The sequence below is a fragment of the Camponotus vicinus genome, unplaced genomic scaffold (assembly GCF_025532165.1).
Source record: "Camponotus vicinus isolate PSW18456_S1 unplaced genomic scaffold, iyCamVici1.0 SCAF_13, whole genome shotgun sequence".
NCBI classification, from domain to species: Eukaryota; Metazoa; Arthropoda; class Insecta; order Hymenoptera; family Formicidae; genus Camponotus; species Camponotus vicinus.
In genome coordinates this window covers 6704229-6728734 of record NW_028141949.1, presented here as the reverse complement: position 1 = coordinate 6728734, position 24506 = coordinate 6704229, and the positions used below count along the sequence as shown (strand labels likewise).

Sequence of the window (24506 nt, the reverse complement as noted above, 5' to 3'; positions counted from 1 at the left end):
GATTTAATACTGAAATCATTGCTATCGGGAATAGTCCGGAAGATCCAGGATTCGTTCCCTCCTACAGTGGAATTCCCGACGTTCAATGGATCACTTAACTTTTCTTCGCAAATTGATCTTGCGAAATCTGATGTAGAAACAAGATGTTAATCGTTCTCCATTTTTAAGGTTGCTTCTCTTTTTATCGGATTACCGGTATGTCATTCGCGTATCTGCAATTGAATATTTTGAATATTATCGATTTATTTATCGTCGCGTTTTATCGCGAATTTTAAATCGCGATATATCTTATAAAAATTCGCAGTAATTCGGTCGCTGAATTGCATATTCACAAACATTACAGACTTCAAATGATTGTTGAAATATTTTCGATTTTCTATATTTACGTGATAATAATTATATCGCGCACGTGTCTATTGAGAGCTTCGATTATTATATTATAAAAATTATACGTATCGCGATCAAATATTCCGCATATTATCGACTTATTTATTCGTCGCATTTTCTCGTGAATTTTAAATCGCTATTTATCTTATAATTTAATCCTTGACTTATACATTGAAGCTTTGTTTATCTTTCCACGTCTTTGAATATTATTTTTAATAGTTCGTGCAAAATGCTGGTAGTGTAAATATTTTCTTCTATAATTTAAAAAAGACGATCGATAACTATATTAATGAAAATCATTCGTTCCGTTATTTTCTATTAAACGTGGCCACAACGCGATTTTTAATTATATTTTAAAACTTATAGAGCTCATTTCTTCTTATTCAGCTAATCATGCGAGAAATAGGATATGTATTTTATTCTCAATCGTGAAATTCGTATAAAGTCGCGTATATATTAATCGCAAATAAATCGGACAGTGAATTTTATGTTCATAAACAATACGGATCACAAATGTTTGTTAAAATATCTTCGTCTGTCAACATTTGTGTGATAATAATTATATCGCACGCGTGTCTATTGATTTGATTTATTATATTATAAAAATTATGCGTATCTCGCAATTGAATATTCGATTATTGTCGATTTATTTATTCGTCGCGTTTTCTCGCGAATTTTAAATCGCAATTTATTTTGTAATTTAATCTTTGATTTACATCAAAGCTTGTTCTATCTTTACACGTTTTAAATATTTCTTTTCATGGTCTGCACGAAATGCGTCAATAATGCAAATACTTTGTTCTACAATCGAAGAAATGATCAATAATTTTATTAATGACTCTTTTGATCATGATTATTTACGTTTATACGTTATTTATATAAAACTAATTAAATTCTATTATTCTATGTCGATTATTAATAATAAATATCGCGTAATTAATCATCACTAATTAGTCTTCTCTGGTCTATGTAAAAATTTTTAGTAAATTTTATATTATACATATACTTTGGACACTTTCGTGTAATAAATTTTATTTTGTATTAAGTTTAAAATTATAGTTTATATTAAATTTGTATTATATTTTGTAATACATATTTCTAATGCATTGTATTTTATATATTCTGCATTAAATTTTGTAATATATATATTTGTAATGTAATTATTTTTATATTACATAATTTAATATTTTGTAATGTGTTTTTTATGTAATTGCAAATTAATTATAATTTACGTTGTATATATTATAATTATGTAATATATATTTTTTATATGTATTATATTCTGTGTTTAAAAACTCTATTAAAAAAAATAAAAAAAAATAAAAAAATTGTTCCTCCTCAATTTTTCCTCCCCGTATCTCCGCCTTAACGAAGGCATTTGCCAGGTGAGGAGATTTCAGTACTCTCATGAACCTGAGAGCTATGCCGGCGATAACATACGCCGATATTCATATAGTCTATTCTTATATTTAAAATCATTTGGACAACGTATGGGCACACATACATACACATATAGGTAAGTAATTTATAAAAATTATTTTTATACAAATTATTTTTATAAAAATTATTATTTATCATATTTATATATTATTTTCAAAATAATGATTGTTATACTCTGGTGCTACCGGCATTTCGTGCACATAGCACGGAACAAAACCAGAAATTGTGCACATTATATATTATGCTTTGAGAACATTCATGGATATTGGCTTTGTAGTTCATGTCCACGTTTTCAATATCCATAGAGGGAGTATCGCTTTCAGGGATCACCTAAAAGCCATGACATCTCTCAGCTCTCAGTCTTCTCTCTGGTACCGCAATGTAATAAACAGTGTGTAAACAATACATTATGCGTCGTCTACAATGAGATTTTAAGGAGACTTAAGGCGTAAGATTTAAAGGGTCGTCTACAATGGCCGTAGCATAAGGTTGTAAGGCCGTAGTCGTAAGAAATTGATCCCAGTTGAAGTTCAGGAGAATAATCAACTGTGATTGGTCAATTTCTTATGACTACGGCCTTACAACCTTATGCTACGGCCATTGTAGACGACGCTTAAGAAATTGACCAATTACAGTCGAGTATTCTCTTAATACTTGACTGTGATTGGTCAATTTCTTAAGTCTTACGCCTTAAGTCTCCTTAAAATCTCATTGTAGACGACGCATTAGATAGGCAAAAAGTAGAAATTGTGACTACCAGCGCGAGTTCTGATTGGCTTCTGCTTTTCTGCCGAGGTGTGAATGCGCCCTTATATATTGAATTTGTAATGTAAATCTTCCATAACAATAGAGAAAGAGAGAGAGAGAGAGAGAGTAAGAGAGAGAGTGAGAAAAAGATGGAGAGAGAAATTCTAGATTATTTTGCAAAATAATTTGATAGATCTATCGATTCGAATCAGTGTGTGTCTTAAGTTTAAATTTGTGTGCATTTGTTATATGACAAGTCCAGAGGTAAATAATTTTCTTGAAAACACTTTTTAATAAAGAAAAGGGGAAAATATCTGGGCACTTGTCAAATATGTCAAAATGCTTATTATGTGTCTTGTAATATAGCTATCTGATTAAAACCATACAATGGAAGATAAATCTGGCGATATACTAAAAAATAGCGTTGATGATTCTGAAATAGAATCCAAAGTGGGTTACATATTTGTTCAAAAGATCTTAAATACTTGGTTATTGTTGTGACATTCTACATGTATATATTTGTAGGAAATATTGAAGAGGAAGATGCAAATGAAATCAGAAGCATTCCTGTTGTTGAGTCAGGAGTTGGATCAATGTAGGATTCAACGAGATCAGTTTAAATTAATAGCGGAACAAATTCAGGAAAGATTTCTGCAATTGAGAAAGCAGATGTGTGAAACCAAAGAATCAAATAGGTAAATAATTTAAACAGAATGATATATTATCTTAACATTCTATTTCAAATTTTTTCTTAATTTAAGCAAATAAATACTTTTGCAGATGCTACAGTTCAGATGGTGATTTTAGAACTTTGGATTTATTGACAGAAGCACGAGAACAAAATAAATGCCTTAGGCTACAAGTTGAAACATTAAGACAGAAGCTAGCAGATGCCGAAGGTGATATTAAGGCATTACGTACAAATAGTAATCGTACATCAGTTCAGCACCAAGAAGCTCAACTTGCACCAGCAATGCATCAAAGGGAGGAAATGATAGAGCAATTAGAAAAGTTAAATTTAAAAGTAAATATTACATAAGAAAGCACTATCTATTAATTATTAATTATTTGTTACGATTTATCAAAATATGTATCCACAATATATTGTCATTCAATCAATAACATTGGTTTCTATCATAGTGTTCACAGTTACAAACAGATTTACAAATTGTATTGGATGAGAAACATGAACTGGAGATGGAAAGAGATGCCTTCAAGTGTAAGGCACATCGTTTGAATCATGAGTTGTCTAAAGCTTTGAGTGCTTCCAAACCAGTTGATCTGGATGCTCTTATCAATGAAAATAGGTAATTAATAATGAATAATTATATCAAAAGATAAATATCTGAATTTTATTTATGTTACAAATTTGTTCTTAGATATCTACAAGAAAGACTGCAGCAATTGCTTGAAGAGAAGGAACTTACACGTCAATCTCTATCTAAATATAAGGTATAAGATTGACTTAAACAAAAAATTATTGTGTAGCACTAATTTATAATGATTTTTAATATTAAATATAATTAAATATAATTGATTTTTTTCTAGAGTATGTTGGATAGTAAAAGGACTAAAGGAAATATTAAATTGGGAGTAAATTCTGCAGCTGGAACAGTAATGACTCACAAACAAGGTAAATTACATATATTTATGAGTATGTATGTACATAAAGACAGTTTATTTTTTTTAGTTGAACAGCTTCTTCAAGAAAGTTCTTATATACCACCTCAAAAATCTGCTGCTGCTGTTACTGACTTACGGTGTCTTTGTACTGCCTTGTTAGAAGCTTTAAATGACAAAACTTTGGCTCTAGCCCATCAGAAGAAAGCGAATAAGTAAATAGTTTCATATTAATTGTATTTAAACTTGAGATTCTACATAAAATAATTCATATATGTTACATAGAATACTGGCATTGAGAATTTGTGAATTGGACAGTGCAGTACAATCACCAACCATGAAACTTTTAGAGGGTTACACAAGCGCCAATGTTGATTTAAGATGTAAGTATAAACATACAATTTTAACATATAATATATAATACATCATCATTACATTTAAATTCTTTACAGGTGATAATGATTTAGATCATACAACTAATTGTAATATGGATAATATTGAGGAAAACAGTATTATAACAAACAAAAATAATGTACAGTGTAGCTCTTCTGAGAGTCAAGTTATGCAACAATTGCAGTCGATACAAATGAGTCTTCCAAAGAACTTGGGAGTATTAGTTCAAAAAGCGTTAAATAATCTAAAGGATAATGATAAACAGAAGATATGAAATTAGAAATGCTTGATATACAAAGAGATATGTGAACGTGCCTCCCTATATAATATATATAACATGGTTCTGTAAGTAGAAGCTGCTACATGCTTCATTGAAGCACATCAATCTTTGCAAAAAAATTTAATCTCTCTACAAATCATATCTGTTTAAGAACAGCACACGAACTCAACTTTATAAAGAGTAAATTACTACAAATATTAGCACAATATTAAGTGCTACTTAATATTTTTGTTAAATTTGCAGTTTAACATATATAGTAATTTCAAAATTTTGATAGAGATAATTTTATTAAATGATGAAAGACAATTTATTATACAACGTTTGTTGTAATAATTAATTTGACATATCATTTACACATAACATGTAGCTATAATGTCATAATACATAGGTTGAATGATGGTAACTAAGTAATGACGTTTCGACAAATATCTTTTGCGCAAGACACTATCCAATTAATCTAAGCACGAAATTCGAATTGCGTACTAGGTCGCTGTAAGAATTGTTGGTCCCACCGATCTTTTTAATCGATGATAAGACGCATTTTCCCTATGCGAATATATGTATATACGTTCTGCTAATATATAGAAATGACATTCCATACATATGTAATATATTTGTATTTACATCGTCATTAACTTCGCTTCTTTCAATTTCATATCCTTCTGTCTTTTCCAAACGTTAAACGCTTAGTTATTGATAATCTCTCATCGTTTTGTTTCTGTAGAATTTCCATATTCATTCATTGTATCATTTGTAACTGTTTTAACTCCTTTCTTTGTTGGGCTTCTTTTTCTTTTATTATTTGAACATATACCTGAAGATTAGAGAAATTATTACAGGAGTTATATAATTAAGGGAAATATTAGAGGGGTATTATAATTTATATTTAAAAATATAAATAATAATATTAGAGGAATTTTAGACACATGAGAATTAATAAAACTAAATGATAAAAATGAAAATATATTTCCTGAGTCTTCTTACATTCAATGGCTTTCAGTTTTTTTTCTGTAATTGTTGTTTCTCTTTCTTTGTTTCTTTCGGCAGTTTTCTATACATCAGATTTTTTCCTTCCTCCAAAACTCGAAGAATAATTTTCTCTTTACTTATTTGATCCATTTTCTATTATGGAGAAAATGACATAAATATTAAATTACAAATGTTTATAATTTTTTGAGAAAAAATCGAAAATTCTTATTATATAATAACCCTTTATTTATTTTGTTCCTTGTTATATTGTTTAGTAATATTGTTTAGTAATATTGCTTTCTTGTTAGTTTTTCCTTTTTACATTGGATAATGTTGGACTTTGATTATTTTCAGATTGGACGCGATATTATTACTAATTATGTGTTTTTGATTTTCAGAAGTCTTATAAGGTTTTCCATTATGAATTTGTCGGTGCATGTGTATATGAAAAGATTCATTTATTAAAATAATTTTGTCCTCTTAATATAACTAGATAATATAATAATTTAGATAATTTGCCACATAATAGGATACAAATATTACTTCAACCGATTTGTTATATATATATATATATATATATATATATATATTACTATTTATTTTACTATTTTTTAATTTTTATTATATATATTAAATTAATTAGATAAATGAAAGAAATAGATTTATAAAGCATATTTCTTATGTGTTTAGAATTTTAATCATACATTATACTATACATAAATATATAAAAATAATAAATTAATTATAAATTACTTAACGAGTATGTATATATATTCATATAGCACATTTGTATGTTCTCACAAAAATATGGATGCCTCAATGGATATTTCTCTACTTGTGTGCATATACATTTAGAGAATATAGTGGGAGAGCTGTACATTTATAAATAATAAGAATGCTTGTAAAAACGACGGCACAATAAATATAATATACACACATTATAATTTGACGATATAATATATATACGTTATAATTTGACATTTCCTAAGATCATAGATATTTTATTACCGTTAAATGGAAGTTTTGCTTTTACGTTACTTAACATTAACTAACATAGAATTTTTAAAATTATAAAAAAAAACTCAAAGGCACATTTATATATGTTAAATCTGTTATATCAAAGCATTTTGATATGTAGTAATTGAAATAGAATGCTGATTTCTGATTCCTGAAAATTAGCATTGCAATCTCGCGGAAACGAATACATTCTAATACATATTTTAATTTTTTTACAGATTTGTATGGAAATATATTTATGAAGATATTGTTTTTTCCCTACATGACATTATGTTGTCACTTCATATTATTTTTAATCCAATCGGTATACTCAGAGACACGCGTATAAACGCCAGGATAACCGGGCTCGCCGCACTTGTTGCCGAAAGAAACTATGCCGATCTGCGTCCATCGACCCTCGACTCGCAGCATCAGCGGTCCACCCGAATCACCTTGACACGCGTCCTTGCCACCTTGGCTATAACCGGCGCATAAAAAATTGCTGGTGATTGGTTGAAAGTAAGCCGCGTTGCAGTCTTCATTCCTCCACACCGGCAGGACCGCTTGTCGTTGAATGGTGCTTTCCTTTCCTCCTGTTACACCATCTTCGTTACGACATTTATCAACTAAGAATGTATAGAGAAAAGAGAAGAAAAGCGAGAAACTTGATAAGTTTCAGATTTAAAAACATAACTCTTCACAGGATGTATATTTTTCTATTTTATCTATTTTTAATTATCTATTTTTAATCTAATTTTGAAGAATGTACATATTTAGAAGATGAAAGACTATTTCGTCTTTTAAAGTAGGTATTATGAATCTCTTATTTTTTTTTATTTTAATTCTTATCTAATTTTTCGTATTTTAATTGCAAGATCAATTCTCAACGCTTGGATCTGAATTAGTATGAGAAGAATTTAAATTATACTATGACGGATATATAATCACCAGAGAAGAGAGATAATCACCATAATAAGTGGTGCCCCAACCAACCACCGTTGGTCTGGCGCCGACAAACGGTTGCCCGCGAAATCGCGCCTGCGGCAAGCAAATGGGTATTACGTACGGTGACCTTCTTACGGGTCTGGTGAGCTCGAGGACGGCAATATCGTTGTAAAACCCGACGCGGGAGAACTTCGGATGCGCGTGAATCTCCTTGACCGCGTAAGTCTCTGGTGACGAAGGTTCATCATCCCTTTCCAGATCGATGTCGCCGAGACGCACAGTGAATTGACGAGCAGCAAAACTATAATTAGAAATTATTAAGAAAATATATCAATATAGTTATTAAGAAATCTATTAGAAATATTAGATTTTATGTACATTGTAGAAAAGACTTTCCATAAGAAATTCGTTTCAAGGACTTTTTTGTAGTCATTTTGTAAAAAAAAAAAAGAATAATTCTCCCAAGAATGTATACACATTTTTAATTTTGATCTTTCTGATTAAAGTTCATGGATTAACGTGTTATTGGAACGTTCCTTACGGCCGTTGTCGTTGATCTCGCGTGCAATGAGCAGCAGTAAGGATATGGTGCGATCCTACCAGAGACCCTCCGCACCAGAACTCCGTTCGTCGGGAACCGTGAAGATAGATTGCCGCCATCCAGGGCCAACGACCGGGCAACGCTTCTTCGCCTCCGACCACACGGTATTTGCCTGAGTTTCTTACTCCGCATTCTAAAAGAATGAAGAAAATTGAAAATTCTTTATAACTCTTATCTTCAGGAAACAAATTTTTTTCCAAATTCTAGCTATTTATTGGCAAAAATGCGAGTGATGACAGCATGAAGAAAATTATTCGACAAATTCATTTCTTTCTAAGTCTGCAACTATTTTTCACAACACAAGAAAATGCTGAAATACCGTCATCATCCTGAATAAAATTGTTGTCGACCGTCCCGATTGTCTCGAAGCCATTCGTATGATTGCCCAATAAATCTGGCGATGGAACGATGTGCGTCGTAGGTCTTATAGTTGAAGATGTTACCGGATACAAGGGTATCGGGCGTGGTGTGAGGGGTTTTGTGGGTCGAATCGGCGGTCGTGGGAAATGTCCACCGCTGTCACTTCCGGAGAACGTATCTCCACCAATGTTGCTACAACATTCACTTGCTTAAATTTATCTTTTCGAGATAATAAACATATATGTATGTGTAAGATATTTTAATGTTTCGACAAATTTTCTTGTAAAATATGTGTGAGATGAATGTGATCATTCACAATTAATAACATGAATTTCCATTTACATGGGAATAGAGAGATTGTCGATTTTATCTAACGGACAGCAAGCCCCTGGCATGAACAGACTCTTAAAGCACAACGACTGCTTCAATTTAGTAAGATCAAGTAACAATTGTGGACAATTGCTAAGGTCCTGGCACTTTCCCGGTCCACCCTCGGCTGTCGTGCATGCAGGTAGAGTGGACTCTTTATCTCTATTTGACAATTTCTCTGCAGTTTGTTGCTGCTGCTGTTGCTGCTGCTGCTGTTGTTGCTGCTGCTGCTGCTCTTGGACTGGCAGCCCATGTGTTGAGGTGATTGTTTGTCTCAATGGCAATGCTACACCGCGTACTAAAGGGGCGATGCTGTCTGTTACATTGCGGCCTGGAAAAAAGGATAAGTGTCAAAAATTCATATTCTTTATAAGTTTATATATATAATTCGTTATTAATATAGAAAAAAACATTCTATACAGATAAATAAAAATAACATATTCTATATAATTTAATATATATTGATTTTTTCTTATATTACCTAGGATATTCTTGGAGATGGTGTATAATGCCGAGGGCAGTTCCTTCGGTGGATAATTCGAGCTCTCGACGCCCCTCGTCATATTGACAAGATAGTTGCCCACAGTGTTTAAGGCGCCCAGGGTCTCGCTGATGGTCATCAAAGGATCGCTATGCTCTTGCTTGACCTTTACCAGCTGCGTAAAGGGGCGCACTCGCGTGTCTCTGCGATATATCGGTCTGTCCGATTTGCTTGGTTCGGCTCGGTCCCAAGAGTGCGGCCATCCTCTCGTCGGCGAGATGTACGAGTTTCTATATTCGTACGCTGCATTGCGACATTGCCTCATATGAATCAGAAGCGAGTAGAATCATTATAATAATAAAGGTAATATAATAAGAAATAAAAGTAAATGATAAGAACGCGACGAAGATAAAAAAATGCTTTATTTAATTCTCGATTCTTCAGTCGTCATTATCGCACACAAGTATATATATGTGAGATATATTTATGTGAGAAATCTCGTAAGATTGCATAATGATATTTCTTACAGAATCGCGAGTATATCACTTGGCGTGATATAATCGCGATTATTCCGATAAATCACAATCTCATTCGTGCTCCACTTTCATTCACAGAAGTCTCAGGACGCTCCAAGTGGATTTAAATAACTGATGAACACGATTCGTCGAGACGATTGTATATATTACGAATGATGTTTACTTTTCGAAAACTACTTGTCGGGACGAAAATTACTTACGGTGAGAATGGTAATGTACGACTTCTTCGGTGTACGAGATGGAGCAGACAAATAGACTCCATATTATGCACAAGCCTGAAACATGAATACGTTATTAAAACATGAATTATAAGCATGGTTCTATAATTTCACAAATATATCATTCCGTTGTACAATGCATTTAGTATGAATGAAACAAATGCATACAACTCGCGAAATTATTTTCCAGATTATTAGCTTTAAGTTTTCGCATAAATTGATCATTTACCTTTCACTTGTATTATTTTAAATAATTTATTGTTTATTTATTTATTATTGTCATTAATATTAATTATGTTCAAAGAGTTTAGTTTAATATAAAAATAATTTATGTGTAACTAATTTTTAATAATTAAATCATTAATTTTTTTCATATTTCTATCAGGTTTCAAATTGATATACAAATTCAGATTCCGATGCTGCGAACGTGTCAAAATGATGTTCATGTTTATTTATGAGAATTACGGAGTCATTCGCAATCATTTGTCATCGGAAATACCGTTGTCGTTTAACACACGTCGTCCATAATAAATGGACGCGTTATGCAACATGAAAAGGCACATCCGACTTTCTGATTTTCTCAGAATTTGTCGAAATTTCAAGTAGAGATGTCATTCCAGATAAACATGAAAGAGGAATCTAGACGCGCGCGCAGATCTGACAAAAACTTTCTAAAATGAAGGAAGGGAAACATTTTATAAAAATGTATAATATACATATATATAATAATTTGACAAATATGACTGCGCTTATTATAAGAGATAGAAGGCTCATTAAACGCAATTAAAGCTACATGATTGATGCGGATGGGAGAAAATTTCGCCGACAGCGAGAATATCGATCTCCGCAGATGTTTCTAATCAATATCACAATTATGTATGTGAAATATTTTGTGATTAGAGTTTATCTTAGAAAGGATATCGATTCGCAACGCGTTTCATTTCGACCTTGTTTCACCGGCCGTTCTCTTGTTAATTAGGTGAAATAAAGTTGAGCGTTAAACATCGTCAAACCTTCCGGAACCGCAATAAGAAAAAGATACTAATTCGCCTTGGGGAATGTCTCGAGTCTGAGATCATCGTCGTCGAATAACTCCTATCAAAATCAGGATCTAGATCAGGTTTTTGAAACTCGATTCATTGATTTACATTTCATTGATTTACGATTCATTGATCGATGTACGATGCAAATATAGCGAAAATTTCGACTTGCTTTTAATTAATTCCGGAAATAAAAGTTAGATCTGTTCTTGCTGAAGAAAAAGAAAAACTATAATAGCTGGTGGGATAATAGCTGGTTATATTAGAGGTCTCTAAAAAAGAAATACAGTCAGTTTTGTCAGTAACAATCGCGCGTGACCCAGTTGCAAGAAAGGCGAATGATTCTTTTTTTTTAAAATACAGATCACATATGTGTTCTTCAAAAATCATATACATACATTTCCTCGACCTTCGAGGTCCGGGATCGGGGGGCTCGAGTAAAATGTATAATTAGAAAATTACGTGTTCCGATCGCGTGGAAGTAAGATTCTTCGGAAACTGGTTACGAACGCGCGTCAGGCTCTTCTCATCGACGGTGAAAGTTGCCCGGCGTGAAAGTATGCCTTTCTTCTTCCGTTCACTGATTCACGTTGCCGTGATATGTCGAGGAACGACGAAGACGATTTATTCTTCGGGGGAACGGGGATAGTAAAAGCACGTTCTTGGGATAATTTACGTTGCGCGATGATAGGGGGAAACCCAGCTTCAAGCGTTACAAGGACCTTCTCTAATAGCATGTATATCGAAATTATCCGATAACTCTCGTAGAACATGCGGGTTGAATAATGTTTGAAACTTGCAATTGCATTCGTCTTTCGTGGAGATTACATTATAATTGTGTGACTAAACAATATTAATTTTAATTTTAATATTAATTTTAATTTATTTTATCTAATACAATTGTTTATTATTATTAATAAAATGTGAAATATATAAAATGTCGAAAAAAATGATATATAAAATACAATCATGACAAATGATCAAATTATATTTAATTTCAATACTTTAGGAATTTTAATTTAGAGAAATTTGATTTTTACAAAGATATATAAAATTAAAAATTAGTAAGATATGCTTAAATGATCATATTTCATTTTCGCCAAGGAATAATTATCCTTATCTGAAAAAGATCAAAGGATTCTATAGAGACGCTTTTATAAATAGGCACGTTAATTATAAAGGTGTATAAAGGTTCTTTCATTATTCTGTCACTTTTAGACATGTTTCATTTAAGATTTCGAGACGAGGAAAGGTGCGTCTCTTTTCTAAGTTTGAATCTCTTTGTGTCCCACAGTGCGTGTGTACGTATATGTGAATACATAGTATATACCCACGCAGTAACCCAGATACATATACTGGACGTTGTGTGTGCATATACCTGCGCTATCCACAACTTTATTCTCGACATTACACATCGATGGAAAAGAAAAAAAAGGAGAACACATCCGAAGCATCATTTTATAACACTTAAATCTCCAAATAAAACCTCTCGAGATCTTAATATAACATTTTACGGTACTTAAATTCAGGTAATCTACTTCCAGAAACAAACATGCGCATCTTTAATTCTACAAAAAGTTACATTATGTATGAAGATATTACATATACACCTATACACATATACATAAATAAAAAAGAATTATATAAATTTTTTTACATATAAAAGAAAGAGATAACTCTTTATTTTAAATTAAAATGTATGTTATGTATTTTAAAGTGATCTTAATTGAAGATTTACTTAAATTGTAGAATTACATAAAATTTATTTATGTAAATTTCATAAGAACTTTAACACAGAGTTGTATTGCTCTTTTTTTCGGAAAAAAGAAAGGAAGAAAGAAAGAAAAAAGCAAGATGAGAATTAATTTATAACAATTAAAACAATGCATAGTGAAATTTTTTGTGTATAATTCTACTGTTTTAGATATGTAAGTTACAATCACAAATTAATGTGAAGTCATATAAAGAAGTGCACGCATTATTAGAAATTTAGATTAAAAAAAATTTATCCATGAATTCTACATGTTAAGATTTGATAGGAATTTGATAAAAGCGAGGTAATTCTTTTTTAAATGATAATTAACTCGCGAGATATGACGAATCACAATACTTGGACGTTATTAATGCACAATCGTCGCGATTATGATCTTATAAGTATGTATATAATAAAAAATATAAGTATGTATATAATAAAAAAAAAGTTATGATAAACTAATATGAGAAAGTAAGAATTTGCATAAAGAATTTATAAACGTATAATTGAGGTCATCTTCAAGCTAAATGCGCTCAAGTTAAAATAAATCCACATAAAGTCAATATATAAAAAAATTCTAAGAGTATTGAGTTTCGAAAAATATTTCTAAATATTTAAAAACTTATTCTTTTCTTTCTTTTTGTTATTTGATTTGTTTTTATGTTAGAAGAGTTAGAAGAGAGAAATTATATTTCATAATCTGATATTAATATTTTTAATATATTATATTACACTTTTTCATATTCACGTGAATTTTCACATGTAGATTCTTAAACCGAAAATAAGGAATTTATAATGTTTAGAGAAAGCGATCCTAAAGATGCATATTACTGAAAAAGCATGCAAATGTGGATCGCTTTCTTACTCCAGTCTTTGGTGCACTAACATACCAGTTTCAACACAGTTTTCACTTTTGAAAATTAATTCGAGTACCACCAGTCACGGGCCTATCAACAATCCGCTGTCACTATTGCGCGTGACGTTCTACCGCCAATTATCAATTCACTGGGGACGGTCATCAAGCACATAGTGTATCATCAACATCAAAACATTGCCTTCCGCAACTCTCTGTGTATAATTCTGATAATCTTTCAGCACACTCGCAGATGCAAAAGAGGATTTCACTTACTCAGGACCGTTGGCGACGACATCTCGTTAGGAAAAAAGGAAAACTTGTTATCCCGCGGACATCCCCAGTGTTTGTGCAACGCGTCTGTACGATACCCAAGGGACGCGACGTCGAACTATTCTAACTAAGAATGTCGCTTTGCGTGATCAGCGCGAGAGCACCGGCGAGTTATGCATAGTGTGTCGAGAGGGGCGGAAGAAGAAAGAGAGAGAATGAGAGTGACAATCGGCGGGGAGACGGAAGAAGATATGACACCAGAGCGGTAAGAGAAGAAAGAAGGAAATAAAAGAAAAATGATCGCGCGAGAGAAGGAAGCGTACAATCGGTTGCACGGGACAGACCCACGGCAACGACGAACTGTCCGTGAAAAGACCTCGACACACTTTACTCTCGACGGTGGACCGCGACCGATCGGCTCGCTCGCTCGCTCACTCTCTCCCGTTCTTTCTCCTTCTTTCTCCGAGGCGCCGTCTTCCCAGGTCTTCAAGGGAAAGTGGTGCTCCCTCTACTACTCGTTGCTCCGTCTTTCGATGACGATTCGATCACGTAGGAATGTCTCGAAGCCGGCGAGTCTTCAACAGGTGTGTGCGCCGGATGTAATCGCTGTTATTTCTTCGACCCCGCTTTACAGAGATAATTGTCCGAGGAATTTCTGATGTATCTTCGGGATGGCAAAGCTTCGTTTCTTTTCTTTTTAGACTAAAAGAGAGAGAAAGTGAACCGAACGTATGCGAGTCGTAGTATTATCTAAATTTATTTACGTTGTGATAATTCCTGCTACATTGAGTGTTCTGTTGTATAAAGTAACCGTCGCTATATATACCACATTATTTACCATATAATTTATTCTCTGTGATGGAATTCAATATACAGATCACCAATATATTCCGAAAGAGAAAGAGAGTACGCATTTTTCTTAAGAATACAATTATGCGATAGATTGCTCCTCTGGTATATTACTCATTCATTTTATATTCTATTAGGACGCACTAGTTTAAGATAAACAGATGCACTTATAATTTTAACGTCTCTCCCATTAAAATCGATCGCTCTTTGAGTGAAAACAACACTGATTGAGGATCAATATCCGTAAACCAATCATTTACAAACTGACAAAAGAAAATAAATCACATTTTGTTTTGTGAGGACACACAATGGATCTATTAACACATGTACAAAAGTCCGTTAGACACGTTAAAAATTGTTAGAAATGTTATGTGTTGTACGCCGAATGGATACATAAAATAAAGAACCGATGACAAGGAGCGCGTCTAATTGCAGATTATAAGACAAATACTCTTCTTCGACATTATTATACACGAGATGTGGACTTCGTAGAAATTTAAATATTTCACGGATTGCGATAAAAAATATTGATATCGATAGAATGCATGTCAATATATGCATAATCAATATATGAACCAAATACAGTATTTTAAGATTATCGGTATGATATTTGTGCGGAGTCTTTCAATAATTGAAAAATTCTTCTATTTTCAAGATTGCAAAGAACTCGCGCAACAATAATTTATAATCTGTTGTAATTTAATAAACGCGATTACATAAATTTGCACATTAAACGTGCACATTAAAAGTGTAATTTACACTTATTAAAGAACGTCTTACGAATCTCTCGCAAACGTTCTGATATTATTCGAATAAGATATACGCGAAAACTCGCATGTCTAGATAATCAATATTTTCTCATAGGCATGGACGATTTATACGCATCAAACCGTTCGTACGATGGCGCCGTTCCTGGTGCTGTCAATCCCATGGATTGCATCGGTCCGCTCTGATACGTCGGTGGAATCGGATGTCGCAATGTATTTCCCATGCTACTAGAGTTGCTCCATCTATAAATGCGTCGCATATTTGTATTTTAATTATCACGCTAATTATCTCTTTATGCTTATTGAGCGATCGCATTGGATAAAGAAAATTACGCTCGCGAATTACGCTCGTTGAAAATTATACGCTTCAGTATGAATTACCTATTGACACTGTCAGACGACCTAGAACTCCAGCTAGAAGGCTCACCACGGGGATCGCGAGATCCGCTACTCGTCACGGAGTTAAACGACTTTGAGGATGTAGGTCCCGAATGCCATCCACTCGGTGTACGATTGCTTTCTACGTAACGACTTTCACCTGCATTGAGATACAACAATAACATGTATACCGAAAATGAATGAAAACGCATACATATATACATACATACATATATATATATTATTTTTAATAATTTATTATAACTAATAATATGTGTATTTCTCTTTTTTGCATAGGATGCCAAAAATCATTATAATGTTTATTAAAGAATATTAAGATGATCGTAAAACTTAGTCTTTTTATAAATGTGATTTCATCATTTAATGAATATTGTCTTTTGAATTGCTTGGTATGCTTTATAATAAAAACTATGTTGTACCGATATCGAAAGCACATTTGACATTAATGTCAAATATCGTGTAATATTTATAAGGCTAAACAAATTTGTATACAAATGATATTTTTATATTTTCTTTATTAAACTCTCTGATAGTAGGTTCAACTAACTACAATGAAAGTCAAGCAAAATTGAGAAATCGTATAAATTTTTATTACGAAGCATACACATTTGTAAAAGAGAATACAAATTGGATTTAAACTGAGATAATAAATTTTTTTATAAAAAACATCGTGTATATATATATTTTAAAAACGCGCACGCATGTTTGGCACTTGCAATTATACTCTATATATCTCTTCCATTTTTTTACATATACATATATATTTTTTTAATATCTTATAAGAAACATTATTTATTATTTTTTATTATTATTTATAATAAAAATGCCATCAGATTGCTTATGTGCGAAAGACACAAATTGTAAAAATAAGGAAATTTCTTTACTATTGTACATTAATCCAATTTTATCATATATCAATTTTGCTTATTAAGTTCAATATAAAATTAGTGTTTGTAAACTGTTAAAACTTTGTTAATCTTTCATCTTATGTGCGTATTATGTTCTATAAATTAGAATGTGATCTAGCACCATGTATATGTAATCTCACTTGCACATTATTAATTATATACTATCCAAGAATTTTTCAAATCGAGGATATAAATAGATAAAATATATAAAAATAAATTTGAGTTTATCTTACATCTTAGCATCAACTTATATATATCTCTCATCTACTAGAAATATTTCATGAAAATATTTTCTGTTATACTATTATTTAAGATATTAATATCTTGTATACAAAGAAAAGAATAATCTAAAAAAAACTCTATAAAAAATTTAATCTAAATAATCAAAAAGAAAAATAATCTAGAAATAGTTTAGTGTGATAAAGATACTATGAAACCAAGAAATTTTATAACAAGATGCAAGATTATAAAACTAAAAGTCTTGTAATAAAATCTTAAATACTGGATGTTAATACCATCTTTCGTATGTATGCAGTTTGTCATACTTACGTGGCGTGTTAGATCCTGGCGGTTTAAAACTATCGCTGTATCGCGTATGACTGTCTCTAGAGGTTCGATGCGTCTCAGGCTCGGATCGTCGTACTTCGCGTTCGCGAGTATAGGATGTAGTACTTGGACGATCGTATCTATGAAATCCAAAATAAAAGAACTCGATTAAACTGATAAGAGATTCAATCGCGATAATTTTATACAATAATACGACATGTACCTTTCCTTGACTTGTCGAGGATCTATGGATGAAGTTGTAGTGGACAGACTTTCTCGACGTACAATGACCTCTCTTCCGCGAGAAACATCAGAAAAGCTATCCGATCGACTGCTTCTCGAAGGGAAATCGCTACTTCGCTTAAATTCCTTCTTTAATCCCATGTCTTGAGCGGATCTGAAAACAAATTTCATTATTCGTATTATCTCATTGCATATTAAAAGAAATATTAAGTGATAAATAATGTAATAATTAATAATAATTAAGTGATAAAGAAAGCGAGAAAAGTTTACCTGCTGGATTCGTATCGAGAAGGTGGCGAAGGATCCAATCGTCTATCCGACACTCGATCTAGCATATCGTTTCGTCTGTCGGCTACTCTGTCCGGACTATGTCTACGGCTATGTTCTGTACTCATTCGTTTCCTGTCAGGTTCCACGTACAAATCTCGTGGGTCTCTTCTGTCAGTAGATGTTCTCTTTAGAGAAGGCGGCGGTGGTACACGTCTGCTCTCCTCCAGACGCATCTGCTGTCTTTTTAATTCTAATCTTTCGCGTTCAAGTTTCTCCCTTTCAAGCTTCTGCCGTTCGCGCTCGAGTCGCAACAATTCGGCCTTTTCCTGTTCGATCCGCTCCCTCTCTCGCCTCAACTTTTCTCTTTCTCTCTCCAAGCGCGCGGCTTCTTCTCGTTGTCTACGTTCTATCTCTCGCTGACGCTCTATGTCTTCTCTCCTTCGCCGCTCTTCTTCCCTTAGAATCCGTTCTCTTTCACGAAATCTTTGCCGCTCACGTTCTTCCTAAAAATTTCAGATTTTTTGCCTTTTATATTTTTTTTCTTGCTGTACTGATAATAATTTTATCTTCAATGAAGATATTTACTCTTATCTTTGCAAATGTGAGAACGTCATCGCGCCTCCGTCTTTCGCGGCTTCTAGATCGACTGTGACTTCGATGATCTCTGTCCCAAGTACGAATCCGTTTTTCTTCTCGTCTTCCCCTCTCGCTCTCCGGCTTTTTACTGGTGGATTTCGTCGATCGGGAATCGGATTCTTTAGACAGATCTTCCTTCTTATCTTGCAACTCTATCTTCTTAGATTCAATATTTTCATTTTTGTCATCAGATTTTTTTGCTAAACAAATGTAATAATTGTTGGATATTTATACTAGTAGAAATTGGAATAAAAATTATTTACAAAAAATATAATTTGCTTGTTGCTCCATTTTCAATTATTATCATAAAGAAATAATATTTACCAGCATCTGATCCCTTCTCTTCAATCTCTTTTTTTGCTTCCTTTTCCTTTCTTTCATTTACGTCATGATCCTTTGGTTTTTCTTTTTCGTCTTTTTTCTCCGATTTACCATTAACAGTATCTCGTTTACGTATATGACTTTGCTGTGTATCACCTTTTGCCTGATGACAGTTTATAATAAGAATAAGCTTGCTTATAAAGCGCCAGCGATATTATGTTTTGTTTTGAAAAAATGTGTGTGTGTACGTGTGTAACAGTGAGCGGATCTAAGTTTACAAAATAACATTTATTAGACAAGATTTTGTTTTACCTGCAAAATCTTACCTTTTCGACAGATATGACGCGTCCATGAAGCTCGGTCCTGTGTAAGTGTTGTATACATTTTGCTGCATCTTCGCTTGAAGACATAGTAACATAACCATAACATCTTGCCCCAGGAGTTCTCGCATTGGTGACTACTTTCGCGCCTATAACTTTGCCATACTTGGAGAAGATCTGTTTCAAATCGGTTGCGCGTGTACTGGACGACAAACCGGAGACCCATAGATTGCGACTGCTCGCACTGGTTGGACTGACCTGAGATATCTTTTTATCTGCAAAACATTATGAATGGTTATACAAGACACATATATAAAATTCCGTAAAAATGCATAGAACTAACCATCATATTTGTTAATGATTACAGATTTAAATAATACGCATTCAAAAAATAAATAAACGCATATATTAGCTTACCCTTTTCGTCTCTCTTCTGGCTTTTATTGCTAGATTCCGCACTGAAAGAGATAAATATCATTATTGTATCAGAAAATTGAGGATTGCAATATAATATTCGATTACAAATAACGAATTAATTAGGACTATAAAATTTGCGAGGCTTAATAAGTATCTCTGGAACTATGTTAAGGACACAAATTTGGCTAACAACTTGTATATTTTTAGGCGGTATATGTGACCTAGATTTTTTTCTTTAGAATTCACTTGTACACCATTGTATATTAGTATCAGTTCTAGATAGATAATTGAATATGTATTCACTGTCTGTATTTTCGGTTCATCCATTTTCGTCACTCGTGTATAAGGAGAAATGGTATCCATGTGGCAACACTTATCAGCTCTAAGCATCCACAAAAGGGAAATCAGCTGCATAGTTCTTCCGACTGAAATTACTTCTTGTCGGGATAATTGTTTAAAAACGCTTACGCGTTTATTTTTTTTATTATTTATTAGGGTAGTAGTATTTCTTCAATAAGCAATAGGATTGCTTCTTGACAGTACGAGGATTTAAGCACGTTCTGCCAAATGTAATTTTTAGCATAAGATATTAATGTCCTTTATGTGCACAATGACGCACGATGGAATTGTCGTCTCTCAATGAAACAAATGTCCTGTAAGGAACACAGCATATGGGGGCTCATCCGGTTTTTTTTGACGTCGTAGAGTACATATAATCACCTTTTACTAGATATATGAAGAGAAATGCAATATGCCACATTTGAGACTCATTTAAGTTTGCTAGCCAAGTTCTCGACTACTTAACATATTTGCCAGAGTTAAGAATTATAGCCTAGAGCACACGAGATTGGAAGAGTAACTTCCAAGATTCTCGATTTAAGAAAATGGAATAAAGGTAATCTTGCATGTGACGTGTAAGTGATCTCATCTTGGAAATCCACATTTTGTCCCACGGTACAGAGAGAGAGAGTTAGAGAGATCGTCCCGGTGATACGGTTATGCAGCAGTAGAACATCACTAGTAGAGTCGTGAGTGAGTGAGACATTTCCAGTTTGCTGTACCACAGTACCGCGAACCGTACTTCTTAGCTCTATGAGAGACCAACCTCTTGCTTCCTCCATCTCCACCGTCCTGCTTGTTCTTCGTCCCAACGTTTGCACCGGACGTCGTCCCTTCCTTGCCGCCGGCACCAGCTTCCGCTCTACCACCGCCTTTAGAGTCTCCCTTCTTGCTGTTCTCTTCTATTTTCTTCTTCTCTCCACCATCTGCAGGGACAACCAAGGTAGCATAGTCACTTTCTGCAAAGCCTCAGACTCTTCTCCCTCCCGCCTAACATTCTCCTTTAGTGGCTTGTATTTCCAGTCAGGAATTTTGGGCAAGTCACTAAGAAATTCACACAGTGAGCAACGATGTAAGGCTTGCACGATATTGCAAGCCCCCGATCTTCGATAGAATCAATGCAGAAAACTTAAACCCGTTTCGCCGGTTTTTTTTATATACGTTGCGCGCGCGTAAAGCTACCAAAACAATATTTTGTATCTTTATATATACGAAACTCCGATTTATAAGGGTTTCAAACGATGAATTAGAAAAAAAAAGCTGTGCAAAAAGCATATTTTTTTGTTATCAAGAATTTGCATCATTTTATGTCAAGAAAATAATTTCTGCAATAGATTAATTTTCGCGCGCGCGAAAAACGTGCTTTAATATGTTACATGTGACTCGTCGAGGCACACAATACTGGTCTCTTATGTGATAAACAACATGTTGTGTTAATTTATATTCTGTGAGAAATATTCGCTGATGTACACTTGAATCTTCCTTTATCCATGTGACTTGATGATAGAGATCCAGCGATGCTCTATGTAGTAGGTATAATTAATGTAATTGTGTATATCAAATTCTAGCGTTAACTAACTTAAAGACTATGGGATATGATTTTTTTGCTGCCAATAGCAGCGCCTAGGAAGATGTTGGGAGATGTACACTTTATCCCAAAAACCTTATCAATCACCATGCGTTCATCCCGGTCGAAACACCTTATCAGTAGCCGGGTAGTATGCGCTTCAATGATCATGCTACGGTTGGCTACGTTGCATCCAGATGTTGAAATGAAGTTGACGAGGACGAGGCTCTTAAAGATTGAAGCTCGTAGGACGAGAAGTTATTGTGGAAGACATTGCCCTTGTTCCAGATAGTTGTGCTGTTCTGTTCTCATATTTGTTGACTTGAACATGCTTGCTCTTGATGCTGACACTTTTGCTAATTTACTTGAGGAATGCCGCAGATACAAATATCGCTACCCTTCATATTCTTGGAATCTTACATCTAAGTTAGGAAATAATAAATAGTGAAGAACTTACCCTTGTGTCTGTCGTGAGATTCTGTCTGTAATGAAAAAGTTATTTATTAGAAGTGATTTGAAGACAATTTTTGATTCTAAACTTTTAAGGAATTACTACATATAATTTTGAAAAGTTATCTTCTTTTCTCTTACCTCCTCAGCAAGGAGATTTTCTTCATCTTCTCCAATAGTCAAATTAATGGAATCCTCGTTGTCAATTCCATTAGCCTCGACAGTAGCAGATGATGCGGTTAAGGATTGGTTTGCGGTATTTTTTTCTGATTCGTTCTTGTCGTTACTCTGTACACCTTCAACTTTTATTCCTTGAATTTTGGTTTCCTGTTTAAAATTGTCTTCCTTACTAGTGTTATTCTTGACTTCAGATTGAAATTCCTAAATTAAAAAAATCAAAATATAATACAAAGTAAATTGTTGTAAACATAAAATATTTTGATTTCATTAATTTAAATATTTAATATCAATAACAACAAGCATCTATCATTTACCTCTTTTTTAATAGAAATTTCTTTTTCAACATTTTCTTCTGCCATAGTTTTTATTTCTCCTTTGGATTTTTCTACATTTTCATGTTTATCAATATTTTCTTCTTTCTGATTATCAGAACATTCAGTAGATTCTTCTTGATTCAAGGTTCCTGTAACAAGAACAGATGAAGAGATTTAATTAATAATGAAATCTCTAATCTTAATATATAATACATTATAATTTATATTTAAAATATAAACATAATTAATTAATGATTTTAATTGTAGTGAATAAAAATGTACCACTATTTTTTCTTGGAATGACTTTACTTGGTCCACCAGATGGCACGATGAGATATTCTTCAGGATTCTCTCCATCATCCAATATAGCCTAAAAATATAATTATTATTTCATTTTTTATTTAGTGATAATCACTATCTGAATTATCAAGTTTATGACTAATCAATCACTTTGATCTTATATCTCTTCTCTTGTATAGCAACTAAAACTACAATTGTATCTACAGCATAGTTTATACAATGCTCTTTTTACCAACAATTAGCACAAAAGCACTAAGGCGCTAATAGTAAAATAATTATCATGTATTTTAAAATACTAGCAAATTAGCTGCAAGTTTTACTTTTCCTCTTCTCGCTAGCATGTTAGTCAAACTATTCCAACTTTATGAGTTGCAACAAGCATATATTTTAGCATGCATTTAAATAATATTGATAATTAGTAAAAGCAAATCTTTTAAATCACGCTTGTATGATTTACACAATGCTTTTTGACTAATGCACTAGTGTATGATGTGATAAGAAAAATATTTATGGACAATTTCTGTTCATTCAACATTCATCAATTACGTGCAATAAAACGTCCCTCTTATTACATCATACGCTAGCGCTTATAATAGTAGCTAATAAAAAAAAAACATCGTGTAAACCAAGTTAAAGCGCATAGAATGGCACGCGTGATAAATCAATTCAATCGAGGATTGATCACACCTTCGACGATTATTCGATAGCCTTTATTTCGATTGACGCAAATAAGTCTGCTGCTAAATCAATAGGGTTAATATGGCGCGAAGTCATTGGAGGGTGAATCTTAGATTTCGGAAGAATTAGTCTGGAAGCGACAAAGCACATTACTTATACCTTTGACAGCCGCTCGAGAAGCGCCGCCTTGTTGCCCGACTTGTCGAGTCCGCGACGTTCCAGCTCGGTCTTAAGATCTATAACCCGAAGCTCGGTCAGTTTCTTGCCTTCCATATCGGCCATTGTACTCGCGAGGACGACCGTTTGCGACTTTGCGAGATAGCGTGGCGACGATACGAGGGAATGAATATCGATGCCTGAATTGATAATCAATGATTATTATGTGATCGCGACGAAACGGCAGTATGGATCGTTCGATTAAAAGAGCTCAAAATACGACGAGATGCCACGAAACTCCTCTGATACACTTATTACGTACCGTGTTAGAATCAAGTGAGAACGGCCATTGAGAATTGTCCATTGAACTGCGTTCGAGAAGACACAAATGTGGGTTTGTTCCTTTTGTATTTGTGTTGCACTCGCGTTCTCTGCACTTCTGCACTCAAAATGAAACTGGAGATGCGTTTCGTTTGATGCTATTGAAAGTTTCGAAGCGTTAGATGGACCAATCAGTGCAAAGACTCTTCCTGATTGGATAATTAAACGATTCAAAATTCTCGTATTGAGAGAGATGAATAGATC

At 33.3% G+C, this 24506-nt stretch overlaps 3 protein-coding genes across 18 annotated transcripts; 1 reads left to right on the top strand and 2 right to left on the bottom strand.

Annotated features, from left to right (window-relative positions):
* The first annotated feature begins 2603 nt into the window (after positions 1-2603).
* Positions 2604-15530, top strand: LOC145964528 (coiled-coil domain-containing protein 149-like). 13 transcript variants are annotated; one of them, XR_014436488.1, is made up of 15 exons: positions 2713-3024; positions 3100-3269; positions 3355-3598; positions 3715-3881; positions 3954-4026; positions 4123-4207; positions 4265-4409; positions 4480-4577; positions 4647-4932; positions 6235-7996; positions 8284-8482; positions 8586-9951; positions 10203-10325; positions 10728-11218; positions 11322-15530. XR_014436488.1 is itself a non-coding variant. In XM_083087404.1 (9 exons), the coding sequence occupies exons 1-9, from the start codon at positions 2962-2964 to the stop codon at positions 4859-4861; spliced, it is 1260 nt and encodes a 419-aa protein (XP_082943530.1). In that variant the 5' UTR covers positions 2713-2961; the 3' UTR covers positions 4862-5467. The 13 variants fall into 13 exon arrangements, 1 of the variants encoding a protein (XP_082943530.1); XR_014436494.1 differs by lacking the exons at positions 10728-11218; positions 11322-15530 and adding an exon at positions 2604-2622 and having other exon boundaries at positions 2941-3024; positions 10203-10721; XR_014436493.1 differs by lacking the exons at positions 10728-11218; positions 11322-15530 and having other exon boundaries at positions 2704-2838; positions 2941-3024; positions 10203-10721.
* On the bottom strand, positions 5228-10561 carry LOC145964527 (clotting factor B). Of its 3 annotated transcripts, XR_014436483.1 has the most exons (8): positions 10325-10561; positions 9589-9908; positions 9081-9438; positions 8698-8930; positions 8319-8511; positions 7801-8078; positions 5852-5989; positions 5228-5681 (listed from the first exon to the last, which is right to left on the bottom strand). XR_014436483.1 is itself a non-coding variant. In XM_083087402.1 (7 exons), exons 1-7 carry the CDS (start codon positions 10438-10440, stop codon positions 5970-5972), a joined length of 1518 nt encoding a protein of 505 aa, XP_082943528.1. In that variant the 5' UTR covers positions 10441-10561; the 3' UTR covers positions 5848-5969. The 3 variants fall into 3 exon arrangements, 2 of the variants coding, with proteins under 2 accessions (XP_082943528.1, XP_082943527.1); XM_083087402.1 differs by lacking the exon at positions 5228-5681 and having other exon boundaries at positions 5848-5989; XM_083087401.1 differs by lacking the exons at positions 5228-5681; positions 5852-5989 and adding an exon at positions 6517-7425 and having other exon boundaries at positions 10325-10559.
* LOC145964526 (uncharacterized) lies at positions 15000-24331 on the bottom strand. 2 transcript variants are annotated; one of them, XM_083087399.1, is made up of 16 exons: positions 24244-24331; positions 23925-24121; positions 23070-23157; positions 22788-22936; positions 22435-22674; positions 22301-22325; positions 21043-21202; positions 19938-19978; positions 19527-19795; positions 19204-19363; positions 18829-19079; positions 18244-18746; positions 17954-18127; positions 17734-17870; positions 16259-16415; positions 15000-16120 (listed from the first exon to the last, which is right to left on the bottom strand). In XM_083087399.1, exons 2-16 carry the CDS (start codon positions 24045-24047, stop codon positions 15958-15960), a joined length of 2640 nt encoding a protein of 879 aa, XP_082943525.1. In that variant the 5' UTR covers positions 24048-24121; positions 24244-24331; the 3' UTR covers positions 15000-15957. The 2 variants fall into 2 exon arrangements, with proteins under 2 accessions (XP_082943525.1, XP_082943526.1); XM_083087400.1 differs by lacking the exon at positions 24244-24331 and having other exon boundaries at positions 23925-24237.
* Between the last annotated feature and the right edge of the window lie 175 nt (positions 24332-24506).